This window comes from Calliopsis andreniformis, chromosome 6, assembly GCF_051401765.1.
Source record: "Calliopsis andreniformis isolate RMS-2024a chromosome 6, iyCalAndr_principal, whole genome shotgun sequence".
Classification (NCBI taxonomy): domain Eukaryota; kingdom Metazoa; phylum Arthropoda; class Insecta; order Hymenoptera; family Andrenidae; genus Calliopsis; species Calliopsis andreniformis.
Genome location: NC_135067.1, coordinates 11,209,192 through 11,222,592, shown reverse-complemented (window position 1 = coordinate 11,222,592; position 13,401 = coordinate 11,209,192). Strand labels below are relative to the sequence as shown.

At 39.3% G+C, this 13,401-nt stretch overlaps 1 protein-coding gene across 2 annotated transcripts; it reads left to right on the top strand.

Moving 5' to 3' along the window:
• Positions 1-1,584: 1,584 nt before the first annotated feature.
• Ack (activated Cdc42 kinase) lies at positions 1,585-13,310 on the top strand. 2 transcript variants are annotated; one of them, XM_076379651.1, is made up of 5 exons: positions 1,585-2,242; positions 3,187-3,729; positions 3,801-6,971; positions 7,117-7,207; positions 13,187-13,310. In XM_076379651.1, exons 2-5 carry the CDS (start codon positions 3,200-3,202, stop codon positions 13,193-13,195), a joined length of 3,801 nt encoding a protein of 1,266 aa, XP_076235766.1. In that variant the 5' UTR covers positions 1,585-2,242; positions 3,187-3,199; the 3' UTR covers positions 13,196-13,310. The 2 variants fall into 2 exon arrangements, with proteins under 2 accessions (XP_076235766.1, XP_076235765.1); XM_076379650.1 differs by having other exon boundaries at positions 13,192-13,247.
• The last annotated feature ends 91 nt before the right edge of the window (positions 13,311-13,401 follow it).

Genomic DNA, 13,401 nt, shown 5'->3' with positions numbered 1-13,401 from the left:
ATAATTAAACGAGGTGTTACTCCAGGCGCTCGTATAATACCATACGCGAAAGTAATGCGTAGTTATTAGTGGAGGATCGAAGAGAGGTATGTATAATATATATGAGATTTCCTTCGAGAAACACATGTACAGCGATGTTCAAGAACGATCCGATCCTTGGACAGTATTCGATCGAATTTGTGACTCCTTATTTCTTCTTTTTTTTGAATCATTGAAGGGAGTGACGCAACAACACTTGGTGGAACGCGCGTTGAATTCATTATCAGGTACAAAGGCGGTCGAGCGACGATATTAAAATGCGAGAGAGGAATTCTGAACGATGTGGGTGACATAAGAATGATAATTATCAATCTCGTAATTATCGTTGTTGCCATTCAGGGATATCATGCAGCGGATCTGCAGTTCGAGATATAATTAAAATTGTTTTCACTTCACCTTGAATGTTAATATAAAAATGTACCTACAAGGTGAAATAAATTCAATGAAATGTTTATATTCAATTTTTATTATGCACTATTCTTATTTGAGAAATTTCTTTTTTATTTATCGTATTTTTTAGGTTACTTTTCCTGCAAAAATGATGCTATTATTCTGCTGGAAATATCTGCGTTGTTAATAGAATGATATTTTTGTGATTTATTTACAAATAATTACAAATTATTCAAAATATTAATAAATGGTTTATGTGGAGAACTGTAACATGTAGTACGTATTCAATTTAAATTTTCCCGCGTTCTTTAAATTTTGAAAGTAGTGGGAGAATATTACCTTATTCTAGGAACTTTCTTCCAGGATTCCAGAAAAATCATAAATTTACAAAAACAGCTCCTTTGTTTCTTTGAATCTTCAAAGGTATCTATTTACCTTTAAAAGGTATCTATTTACATCGTAAATCTTCAATAAACACTATCAACGAGCTTCCATTTATTATCACTTTTTCCTTGGGAGCACAGAACCGACAATTTCGTCGGAACAATTCTTCTTTTTCTACCTAATAAATAAGATGACAATCGATATCTAAAACTCTATTCAACTTATAATCTGCTTTTAATTATATCGACGAAATTATCAGTCGTGTGGGCCTATACTAAATCATACTCCCCGTTTCACCATTACAAACAACTGTCTCACAGCAACATCCAAAAATTAGGATCTAAATTTACCTTCTACATATCTTACTACAAGAAAACTGCACTCAACTATATCCAAACTTCCACAAAATATTTCCCTCAAAATACCCACTCTTCAGCGATCCATATTTAAATCTTGCCGCGCTCTTCGCTCTCCAATCACAAAGGAAACCACAAGAAAAACAATCCCTCATTCTAGGGACATTTTCCCAAATCCACAAAACTCAACCCCTCAAACAAACCAAAAAAAGAAAAACCAACATATCCCCCCCATACTCATATCATCCCCCTCAACAAACCAAAAACAGATCACGACAATTCCAAAATCCCACTTTCATCCGCCTCTCTGAAATCTCGGGGGCCAACTGCACTGCAATTCGCACTGCAATTCGATCGATTTCTGCAAAGCGCCCGTGGCGCCATCTCGACGTTACTCCTCGGCTGCATCCCGTGCATGGTCCGTGGCAGTAGCAAAACAGTGTCTCCGTCGGTCGGTCGGGTTTTTTGTTCGCGTCCTTCGTTCAGGATCCGCGTGAAGTCCAGCGGGAGGAAAGGACGAGATCTTTGCGAAAATGCGACGGGGAACTCGGTCGACGGTCGCCCCGCTCGACGAGGAACGACGGAAGTGCAGCGAGGCGACGCGCTTGTTTTAGGTTAAACGGGCGGGCCGATGCGTTCTCGGGTGCATAACAATGCGCTGTGTGAGAGGCTCGTACGGTGAAAGTCCCTCGAACGCCGAGCAACTGGAACTCCGACGCGAAGGTTGTCGCGACTCGCCCGCCTCTCGGCTCTCGCCGCTGCTCTCGCCGCTGCTCTGAGACTCTGAGCTCCCGTCGCTTCACCGTCACCCCGTAGCGCAGTTTCGCGTTTCGCGTTTCGCACCTCGCGCTGCCGTGCGTCGCGTCCACGGCGGACGCTGGCAAGGGGGGAGGAGGGATTAAAAAGAAAGAGAGGAATATGCGGAGGCTCGAGTGGCGACGATCCCGCTCGAATTTCGTCGCGTCGATCTTCCGGATAGAGTTTCTCGACGACGCGCGCCCGCGCGGTAAACAGACTCTCGACGGCGGAATGGAAACGTAACTGCTCCACGAGAGTGCTTCCTCCGTTGAAAGGTAACTTCCCAGACAGATCGACTTTCGCACCGGCCTCGGTCTTCGCTCCTGCGGCCGATGCGCGGCTCGATTGTTATTCGACGTTTGACAGAACGGTCCTCTGGCCATCGATGCTCGCGATGCGCGTTGCTTTTGTTTCCAGGACCGCTTGGCGAGACTTGGTGCTCTGCTCTGAGACAGCCAGTGTGTGGAAGTTCTGTGGCTATGTTGACTGTGCTGTGTGCAGTGCTTATGAATGCTTGGCATTGAGATGCTGTTGGTTTTGAGTTCTAGATCTGTTATTTGGAACATTTTTGGGTTTGTTTATGATAGTATTTTGGAACTTTTTTTGAATTGTTCTGGAGATTAAGGAAATGATGAGATTGTAGAATGTGCATGGTCTTGCATCAAAGTATGTTGTTGAAGTATCCACTGCGTGTGAGTGGTATTAGTGCAATTTATTGCCTGGCTTTTTTTGCACGCACAAAGCAATGCATGGTATGGCATGTGCCGGCAGTGCTTCTCTTCACAGTTGAGCATTATTTCATTTCCTGTTCAGGGGGAGACAGGGTAGAATGATAAATACCACGTTTGTAACATCCTATATGCTTGTGCGGTGATTGAACATTAAGTAGCTCCATGCTCACTAAGAGTAATTAAAAATTAGATGAAAGGAATTTGCAATATTTGAACAATATTAGTATGGTTGTTTTAGTTGCATATGTAAAGTTTCTTTTATTTTTTTGAAGTTCAAGAAATGAGTACTTTTTGTATTAAATAATTCAATGCTGTATTATTTAAATAAAAAATTGTATCTCTTTACCTTGTGTTTGTTTATTTCCTTTATTATATAAATAGAAACTTTGAGGATCTTTGAAGCATAATGAAACTAGTCATATTAAGTTTATCTAATCGTTATACTTTGAACTTTACACTAGATAACGTTCAATTTATAATTTTTGCAGGCTCCTAAAATAAATGAACATGGCAGATGATGAGGGTACCGAGTGGCTGCAAGAACTGTTGCACGATGTTCAACTTTCTCAGTTTTTCACAAGAATACGGGATGACTTGCAGGTCACTCGATTGCATCACTTTGACTATGTGCAACCAGAAGATCTCGAAAAAATAGGTTTAGGAAAGCCAGGCATCAGGCGATTATTAGATGCTGTTAAAAAAAAGAGGAACACACAATGGAAGAAGAGCCTGATTACAAAAATTAGACCTGGCAGTAGCACGAAAAGCAATAAGAGATCTTCGCAGCCAGTTGAAGGTTCTTCTGTGCTAACTTGCCTCATTCAAGACAAAGATGTTACGCTATCCACTAAATTGGGTGATGGTAGTTTCGGTGTCGTTAGACGCGGAGAATGGACGTCTCCCTCTGGTAGAACATTGCCTGTTGCTGTAAAAGTGTTAAAAGCAGATGCTCTGACACAGCCTAGTGTTATAGAAGATTTTGTGTCCGAAGTTCAAGCTATGCACATACTTGATCACCATAATCTTATTAGGTACGTACATTAGTAAATCAAGTATGAAATTGGAACAAATTTTATATTTAATGTTTCACTATTCGTTACAGATTATATGGTGTAGTATTATCGCAACCGATGATGATGGTGACCGAACTAGCACCTCTTGGAGCCCTGTTAGACTATTTACGGAAGCAGTGTGGTCGTATTTCAGTATTAACTCTCTGTAACTACGCTCTCCAAGTTGCCACAGGAATGGCGTACTTGGAGGCAAAACGTTTCCTACATCGTGACTTAGCCTGTAGAAATGTTCTCCTAAGCACGGTGGATAAAGTAAAGATCGGCGATTTTGGTCTAATGAGAGCACTGCCTCAACAGGAAGACTGTTACGTTATGACAGAGCACAAGAAGGTACCGTTCCCTTGGTGCGCCCCAGAATCTCTGAAAGCACGCCAATTTAGTCACGCGTCTGATGTCTGGATGTTTGGGGTAACATTATGGGAAATGCTTACATTTGGGGAAGAGCCGTGGGTCGGTCTGAACGGATCGGAAATCCTGAAAAAGATCGATAGAGAAGGAGAACGGCTACACGAACCAGAAGCAACACCACCAGTCATGTATCAACTTATGTTGCGTTGTTGGGCTCGAGAACCTTCAGAAAGGCCAACTTTCGCAGATCTACGAACATCGCTTACAGGAATGGTACCGACTGTAATGAAAGCCGTAAATCATTTCGATGAAGCCGACAAAATGAGCATCGAACAAGGGGATCAGATAGTAATTCTAGATGGACGGCCTGAAAACTTCTGGTGGAAGGGTCAGAACCAGCGAACTTTTCATATAGGATTATTTCCTCGTTGCTTAGTGGACCCCATGAGGCGTAAGCAACCCGAAGACATTAGTAAACCTCTGGAAAATTCCTTTATTCACACTGGCCATGGTGCACCCTTTGGAAAAAGTTGGGGTAGCCCTATTTACATAGACGACGTTTACCTGCGAAATCCTATGGAGCCACCTGACGTTGTGGGTGTTGCAACAGCGCCAGACAGTCATCTAAAGAAGAAATTTTTTTGCGGTACGCCACGATCGCGAAAACAATTTAACTACACGAAATTTCAAAATGATATACGAGCTAGTCCCATAAAATCAACGAATACGTCTGCTCCGAATAGCAGTCAGGAGGTTAGTCTGATAGATCTGTCCCCAGAGGAAATGGTCAATACAGACGTTGCACAGTCAGACACTGCCTGTCGACGAGTGGTCAATATCCTTGACGAACCTATCGACGACATAGAACGCCAGCAACAGACGAATTGGCAGGAGGATGATCCTAGAACGTACGCCAATTTTCCTGGTAACGTTGATCCTGCATATTCGGATCCTTTCGATACGTCTTCAGTGTTCATGAAACTCCCACACTCGAGGTATTACAGTCAGGTTCCTCCTGATGTGAGTAGTCGATATTTCAAGACTCAAACATACGGAAATATGCAAAACCAAGACGCTGGTAGCAGTCAAGACAGTACAAACTACTTTACGCCAGAGGCTGGCTCGGATGTGAATCATTACTCCATAAATTTAAGTAAAGAAAGTAGGAACGATAGTATTAATTTGAATGTGAATGTCGAGGCAGAGGAGAGTAACGCATATTCTCAAAATCATTATAGTGAAATCGACAAACCTAGTCCGCCTATAACAAACTGGTCAAACTGGCCGGAGGATCTGCAGAACGACACACAAACATACATGAATGTTTCTAGTCGAAACTTGCAGAGCTCTGAAGCGCCACCTCCGCCACCTGTTGCCCCGAACGAGAGTCCGCCAAAGCCGAAATCGAATCACGATCTCGCGCAAAGTATGAACGAGTTGAGTATCACTAATCGCAACGTTTCTCCTAAGAAATTAGATCCAGCTTTTCTGGCTGAATTAGAGAAGCACTTAGGGGAAAAGGAAGCGAGCAAGAACATGAATGCCAGCCAAGAAAATCCGGGGTCTTCCGACTCGTATACCTCTGTGAACAAGTTACAAGAGAACACAATTCCTACGCTAAGACCGCCGCCTCAATCCGCCAAGCCAAAATCTCCCCAAATCGATCATAGATCCAGCAACTTGCCTAGTAAAGTGCAGAACTCGTGGCAGTCAAAAACTACAAACATACAGCAGCCACGTGTGCAACCTGAACAACGAGTTTCAGAAACGACCACTGAACAAATGGTGGGTCAGATGTTCCAACAGGCGCAGACGTCTCAGCAAAACGTGTATCCTAGCGAACCTAATGTTAATCGCGCCCCGGTCAATACTCAGCCGAATTTGAATCTACTTCAAATCGCCCCCAGTAACCTCAGCAATCAGTGCAATGTTTCTAAAACGAACTACAGTCACGCACAGAACACATTATTAGTTAATCAAGCCAGTAACTTCCAAAATCCTCCTCTGTCGACGACGAGCCACGGTATAACTCAGATACAGAACGATCTTCATCAAGCACATTCAAGCAACACTGTCGCAAAACCTGCTGGTATGTCCTTCTCGGAGCAAGTCTACGCAGAACTGAAGCAAACAGTGCCAAATCTAGATCAATTGTCACAGAACGAATTCAACACTTTGTATAACAAGACCGTCCAGCAGAACATCCTTAGAAATTATTACGCTGCTAGCACATCAACTGTTTCCGACTCAAGCAATCTAAGTCATAGTCATTATCCGGAAGGGACTGCTGGCAGTTCACAGTATCGTGCCAGTCAAGCACGGAATATCTCGGCACAGAGCCATCCTTGTGACTTCAGTCCACACTTGAAGCAGCCCCCTGTGTATAACCCTCCTCCTCCGGCTTGGAGCCCGATGAAATCTGTCCAGAATGGCTTGGTACAGAACCAGTGCTCGGTAATGAAGTCCAATTTAGCAACCAATCTCGGAAACAGCCCCAATCTGTTGCAGCCAGTACACACGAACGTGTCTCAGGAGGCTACCATGGTGGCGCAAGCCTCTTCGCTACGTATGCCTCCCCAGATGAACGAAACAGTTGTTAATACTCAATTAGCCCCTTCCACGTCGGCGTACCCCTCTGGAGTGAGCCCCCCTTTGACGGCTGCTTCTCAGCAGTTAGTTATGTCTCTGAACGACGAATTTCGCGCAAATAAAGTGATGAAGGTGCAGAGGGAGGCAGCTGACGCTTCGCAGCAGGAAATATTGATTGCACTCCAGGCTACCGGATGGGACACTAATCAGGCTGCAAAACAAATCCTAAAAGATAGACAGGCCAAGATAGAGTCCCTAGTGAGGTAAATTTAATGTTTACTTTGTTTTGTGTAACTAGATTGTATGGGCGTTTTTGGATAGTATGATACTAGTGTTGCTTAGGATTTGAAAAGTTTCGTGATTAGAAATTGAGGTATTAAAGTATTGAATTGAATGTTAATATTTCAGATTGGGCTTGGCAGACAGACAACAGTGCGAGGGTGCTCTAAAGCAGACTGAATACAACGTAGACTTAGCCGCTTCCTTGTTACTAGATCAGGTCAGATGAAGACAAATATAAGCCGAGTGTCACAGTGTTATTGGAAATATTGTAAAATAATTGTAGCGATATACGTATAGAACTGTATTTATAAATAGCCATACACGCGTTAACGAAGCTACGGGCTGCAGCTATGAACGGTGTCTCTCGAAAAAATAATTTTTTTTATTTAAATTTGTTTAATTATGAGAAGAAAGCAATATGGAGTTTCAAAAAGACATTGAGTTTTTCCATTTTTTTTTATACGTTAAATTTAAAATTCGTTTTTTATTTATTTTCTTTTTTGCTTATTAAAATAGTTTAATAATTGGAGGAGCATGCGAATAAAAGTTTCTTTAAGGAAATGTTGCATTCCAGAAGCAAAAAATGTGTGAACACTTACGCAAGCTTCCGTAGCAAACCATTTCAAATGTGTAGAACATAAAAATTGCTTTTGGGCCAGCGTGTAACTGCGACATCGATACGGAAAGTTTCAAACGCAGGAGATTAGAGGTGCAAATGAAGCTAAATTTTGAAAAGATTGTCCATACTATTTTTTTAGGGATCATATACTCTTTTTAGTACTCAATACTTACTTCTAATTGAACAAAGATCAAGATTTACTTTTGCCGTTTTATCTTCACATTGGTTCAACGTTAATCCCTTAACTGTACGATGTAAAAAAAATAAAAACCAGGAAGTTTAGTCTGAGAAGATTTAAATTATCATAAAAAAGTTAGATCGATAAACTTGTTTCGATTATTTCTTGCAGTTAAAGGATTTAATGGATTCTTCTGTTTAATTGTGGTGTGTAGTGATTACACGAATTTCCATTTTGAAAAGTGTTATCTTCCATTTGCATAAAGTAGAAATTGTTTTAGTAAACGTAAAGTTTTGATGACATTTGCGAAAGTGAATCTAAAAATATTGAATGCAACAAATTATTGTATAATTAAAATTCGCACAAGATTCGTTTCACGTATCGTCATATTTTGTTTTGTAGATTCTCTTCCTCAATTCTCATCAGGACCTTATTTACTGAGGTTTCTAATCAAAAGTTTTTCAAGACGCCACATGAATAAAAAGCAGGCGTTCACCAATTTGTTCATACACTTACACATAGTTGTTTCCCTAATGACCGGAACTTGAAGCACACTGCGTCGATAACTACACCTTATAATTATGTCTGCGTGACCGGAAGTGAATCGGGTCACTGGGTTCCACTTAACCCTTCGACAGTTTGAAAGTAGAGATTCTTCTCTTACCACGAATTCAACGTGCTTCATGCATATTAATGACAATATATTCGTGAAAGTATTCGTAGAGGTCAGTTGATTTACTAACAGAATTTTTACGTAGTCAAAGACCTGTGTTACTAATGGAACTCGACGAGAAAGTAGAAGCAATCTGTTCAGGCTCAGAGTCGTGAGATCTTCAGGATCCAATGACAAAGAGCTAGGAGAGATCCAAAAGTGTCGACGCAGGAGGACTTTATTAAGGAAGTGTTTTTGTTCAGCTTGATGCATTGTTGGTACTCGAAGCCATTTCTTAGCTTTCTCAATCGAGCAAACACAGGTTCAAATCTGATACGGCTTTCAGCCTTGAGAATATCTTGACATTCAGCTGTTCGTGGCTTCAAGTAAAAACGATGTAGTCGAGCTACCGAAAGAAATGTGTAACATCTGATAAAACGGCAGTGAAAATAGGATTCAATTGCACACAAAGAAGAAAATTGCGTTTGCAAAAGATATTGAATTTGTAACTGTGATATGCGTTACTAAAGGCTCTAGCAGTACTGTTCAGAGGTCTCGGGAGAGAAAAAGAGGGCTGTCTCTGTTAAGCTTTTCTCTATTGTATCCTTTTTATAGGATAGGATGACGTATAGATTGTATTCGTGTAATACCAGGAGTGTACATAGACATTTAGTGACTGAGCTAAGCTTGCGTTCTCGTTTCTTTTTTCGTCCCTTATTGCTTTCTGGCCGATTGCACGGCTAACGTTCAAATGAGCTGTAATTGGAGTGTGTGGGAGTGATCTGCGCTGATTGTTTCGCCAAACAGTCACGGTTAAAATACCCTTCTCGCGAGGTCGAGGTTTAACTGTGTTATGCAGAAAGGAAAGAGCACAGAAAGCTGAAAAAAGGGATTAGAATCTATGTCAGAAGTATGAGATTAAAATTGGACACTTCTGTGTAACAAGTTTGTTAGTTTAATTCTAGAATCTCCATCGTAGAGTCCAATCTTAATTTTATACTTGTAAAGCTTATCTATTAAAATTAGAAAAAAACATATAAGGTGTGAATATGGTTGGAGTTCGTTCAGCATAGAGTTCAAATACTATTTTGTTCTTGTGAAGAAGCCTCTTTTGTGTTTGATCTTATGGTTACAGTTAAAATTCCTAAGGACTAGTTTCTTCTCTTAATAGATGCTAACAAGCTTTAAACTAATACTGTAGTTCATGATAATTTCGTTGATTCCTTTCTGTATAATATTGATCAATCCTTAAAATGAAAACAGGAAACACTGTGATTGTCGAATAAATACCATGACCCTATTTTTTAGCGAATTGTAAAAGATACTATTTTTTAAATAATGTTTTGAGCAGAAGAAAAAATAAAAAAAAAAAACAACAAAAATAGGACACTGACAGCGTTTCCCATTTCCATTCCATGCAGGTCTCTTGCTTAATCGATTCACTGTTACTTGTATAAACCTGAAAATTAATCCGTGCGGTATGCATAAAAAAACAGTACACGATGCAATTGCAAAACGTGTTTTCGTGTCGAGGAAGACAGAAAAGTTAAGTTCAAGTGAGATAGTTCGCGCCAATGCCGTGTAACATGAAAAACGAAGCGAACAAAGCGATTCTACGATCGGCTCTCTAACTTCACTCTAATTTATTCCTCGAAAGTCAGATTATTTTTGAACTTCTTCCCTTATGTTCCATAATGCCTGTCGGTCCGACGGAACACGTGTGTCTTCTTGGCTTCCGTCGTGGACTGAGAAAATGTTCGATATTCACAAATAAAACATACATAAAATATGAGACCACAGAATTTCTTTCATTTTTTAAGAGCATCTTCCGGCGATATTAATCCGCTGTGGTCAGATTATGGTCTTTTACTCAACGACAGGATATGAACTTGTTGAACTATATAATAATGAAGTTAATACGAGGGTAGAGGAAGTACACTGCTCAATCTTGCTATTTTATTTTACATTTTTGCTCATTTTTTATTCAGTTCCTCTGAATACCGAATCAAAGTTGGCTCATTTAGTACCTTTTTAGGTACTATTTCTATAAAAAATTTGCTAAGTCTAACTATAATATATTTTTAAGAGTCAAGTTCCTTGCTTTTTTATTTGCAAGTAGACGTTCTATTCTAATACAAAGATTTACCCATAAACTCTGCAATTAAAGAAGACTGAAAAGATTGGATTAGACTTTTAAATGAAGCAGATGGTAAAATAAAAATCGATCTTCAGACAAATAATTCTTTCCCCTCTAAAAATGGCTTAATGTCTTGTGAATGTCTTTAATATGCTCTTGTTCCAGAAAACCCAATACCTTCAATTGAAGACTGAAGACTTTACCTCATAAATGACCAAATTTGAATCTTAAATCATTCGAATGTAATTACATTAATTTTCAATCGATCAACCATTAGCGTCGCTTCAAGAACTGGAACGAATGATTTATTAGAAAGAAGTAAAAGCCAGGACTATAAATTCAGCTGATAGACTAGTTAAATGTGTAACACTGTACAAGATATTCAGAGATCAGTGAATCGTCTGATCAGATCAGGCTATCGACTTTCACAGTGAAATAGAAATACTAAGTCAGACCGCAGAGGGTTACATCGCTTGGACGAGAAAGAAATAGAGACAGAGATGGTCTCTGGGTGTGTTCACCTGAAACGCATTGTGCATCGAGATCGAGGAAAGTGCAGGACGATTCCGACTTTCTAGACAGTTTCGGTTTTCGATAGATCAGATCGCGGAACCTCATGAATATTCACGAGTTCAGGCGGAAAGAAAAATCGCGAGATTGGTATTTTTATGACTCGTGGTAACGCCACCGCGATTAGGTTTATCGAAATGCTCCTCTGCAATGTCGAAGGTGAAACAAATATTACGACGATAAAAAGAACATTCGTTTCTCAGACTAAGTTATTTATTTGTGATTATTGAATTGTAAGAAATATGTAAATTTTATTCGAATTTCGCCCCGTAATTAGATATTCTAATTTTGTACTCATAACTAAGCAATATAAGAATGCAGCGATGATTGAAAGAAAGTGCATTTTAATTTAAGAACTACCTTGCACAGAAGGGGAGGACTTTCCAAGATCAATGATGCCAATAATATACTGAATGAAATCTACCTTTCAGCTATCTTTACACAGAGATTCGTAAGGATATTGTTAAACTTTCTTTTGACCATTATTATATACATATATTTTTGTTAAATTACAGTTTAAGTAACTTGTGATTTTAATATTACTTTGTAGTTGATTGAAGTTTTAAATATACCTAGCATGTCGATTTTACTGTCTGTATTTTAAAATTACTATTATTTATTTTTAATAAACGAACAGGCATTTACTTAACTTGATTTTTTTTTATTTCCTGCAATGAAACTTTATGAAACAATTATAACTGTAAATATCAAACTATTCAATTACAAATTAATTGATTTGATATTCAACTATGTTTTCTTAATTGTTTTCAATGTTTTCAATTTGATTTATTTAAAAATTATATTACAACTTAGTCATTGAAGAAGGCTTGCTTACCTACACCAAAATCTGCGCTTAAGTGTTTAATAATATTAAATTGCTTCTCGCATTTTCAGTCAAACTTCGTTGGAAAAATTTTCTGACCTCGAGAAATCAATAGTTTCATAATTTTCTAATTAAAAAGACAGGTTTCTCCGGTGAGAATTGTCTGCTTGTTACGCTGGGTCTAACGCGACGTTTCTTGCACCAATGATTTAACCTCGCGATTTAATTGATTCGCCCGAGGTATTATTCGGACCAGTAAAGCGAACGGGAGCCATAGTTCGTGTACGGTCAATATAATTACGCGGAATCGAGTTGACGATCGTTTCTTCAAAAGGCCAATGAAAGTTTATTGCACAATCATGCGACAGTTATGGTAGTTGGACTGGCTAAAAGAAATAACGAACTAGAACTAGAAGAATGTCTCAATAACGTTTCAAGAATATTTCACTAAATAAATTGAAGAAAAAAATTATTAATGTTTTAAAAAGAGTCTCATCATTTTCAGTACGATATTTAAAGCAGAAGAAAATTTTTTCATAGAAATTAATACAGTATAAAGTTTGCAGGAAAAGCATCTAGTCCAGCTTAACTAAAATACTATACAAGGTGTTCGACAATAGGTATCAAAAACTTCGTTTGGTGATTCTACATTCTAAAATAAGACAAAAATGAAGAACGACGAAATTGCATTTGAGGTTTCGTTTCGAAGTTATTAATTGTTAAAGTTACACGTACACGCTTGCAGCGAGTACGAAATATGTCTGGCTTGAGAACTTATTCTACTGCCAGCGCACCCTGGCCAGGTCAGACACAGCACACAGCGTGAGACGAATAAGTCAGTAGAATAAGACAAGTCAGACATATTTCAGACGCATGAGCGTTTTTTCAGTAATTAATAACTCGGAAATAGAGTCTCTAACGTAATTTCGTTATTCTTCATTTTCGTCTTATTTTGACACATAAAATCACCCCCTCAAATTTCTGATACTTGTTGTCAAAAATCTTATACGTACGTACAGATCAATAATTATTTTCAGACTTACAACATTAACTTCCTTTTCGTTAAGATCATGTGCGTTTAGATTATGTCTCCTGCTTAGAAGATTAGGCATTGCATTTAATTTAAAAGAAGAAATAGGAACACAGAAGTAACTCAACCTTTTCATACTCTAGCCATTAAAAATTGTACGTAATTTCAGATTACTGTATTCTTCCAGGGCAGATAAAGGAAGCGAACCCTCAGGAAACAGTAGCGTTGCCCTAAAGCGGGTTGTTTAGAGGTGACGAACGAACAATTGCAGGTGCAGCGTGCAACAGCATGATGCACCAGCTCCAGAAGGCGGGGCTGACGGTAGCGCAGGCGTGAAAGTCTTTGGTTTCACTTGTCTTCGAGGAGATCGGCGTCTACCTGTCCGGTAGTAGGAGAGAAAAA

Bases quoted from the DNA above. Each gene is read 5' to 3' on its own strand.
- Ack (XM_076379650.1), top strand. From the start codon at position 3,200: ATGAACATGGCAGATGATGAGGGTACCGAGTGGCTGCAAGAACTGTTG. The intron at 3,730-3,800 runs GTACGTACATTA...TATTCGTTACAG, and splicing joins GATCACCATAATCTTATTAG to ATTATATGGTGTAGTATTAT. The intron at 7,208-13,191 runs GTCAGATGAAGA...CTTCCAGGGCAG, and splicing joins CTTCCTTGTTACTAGATCAG to ATAAAGGAAGCGAACCCTCA.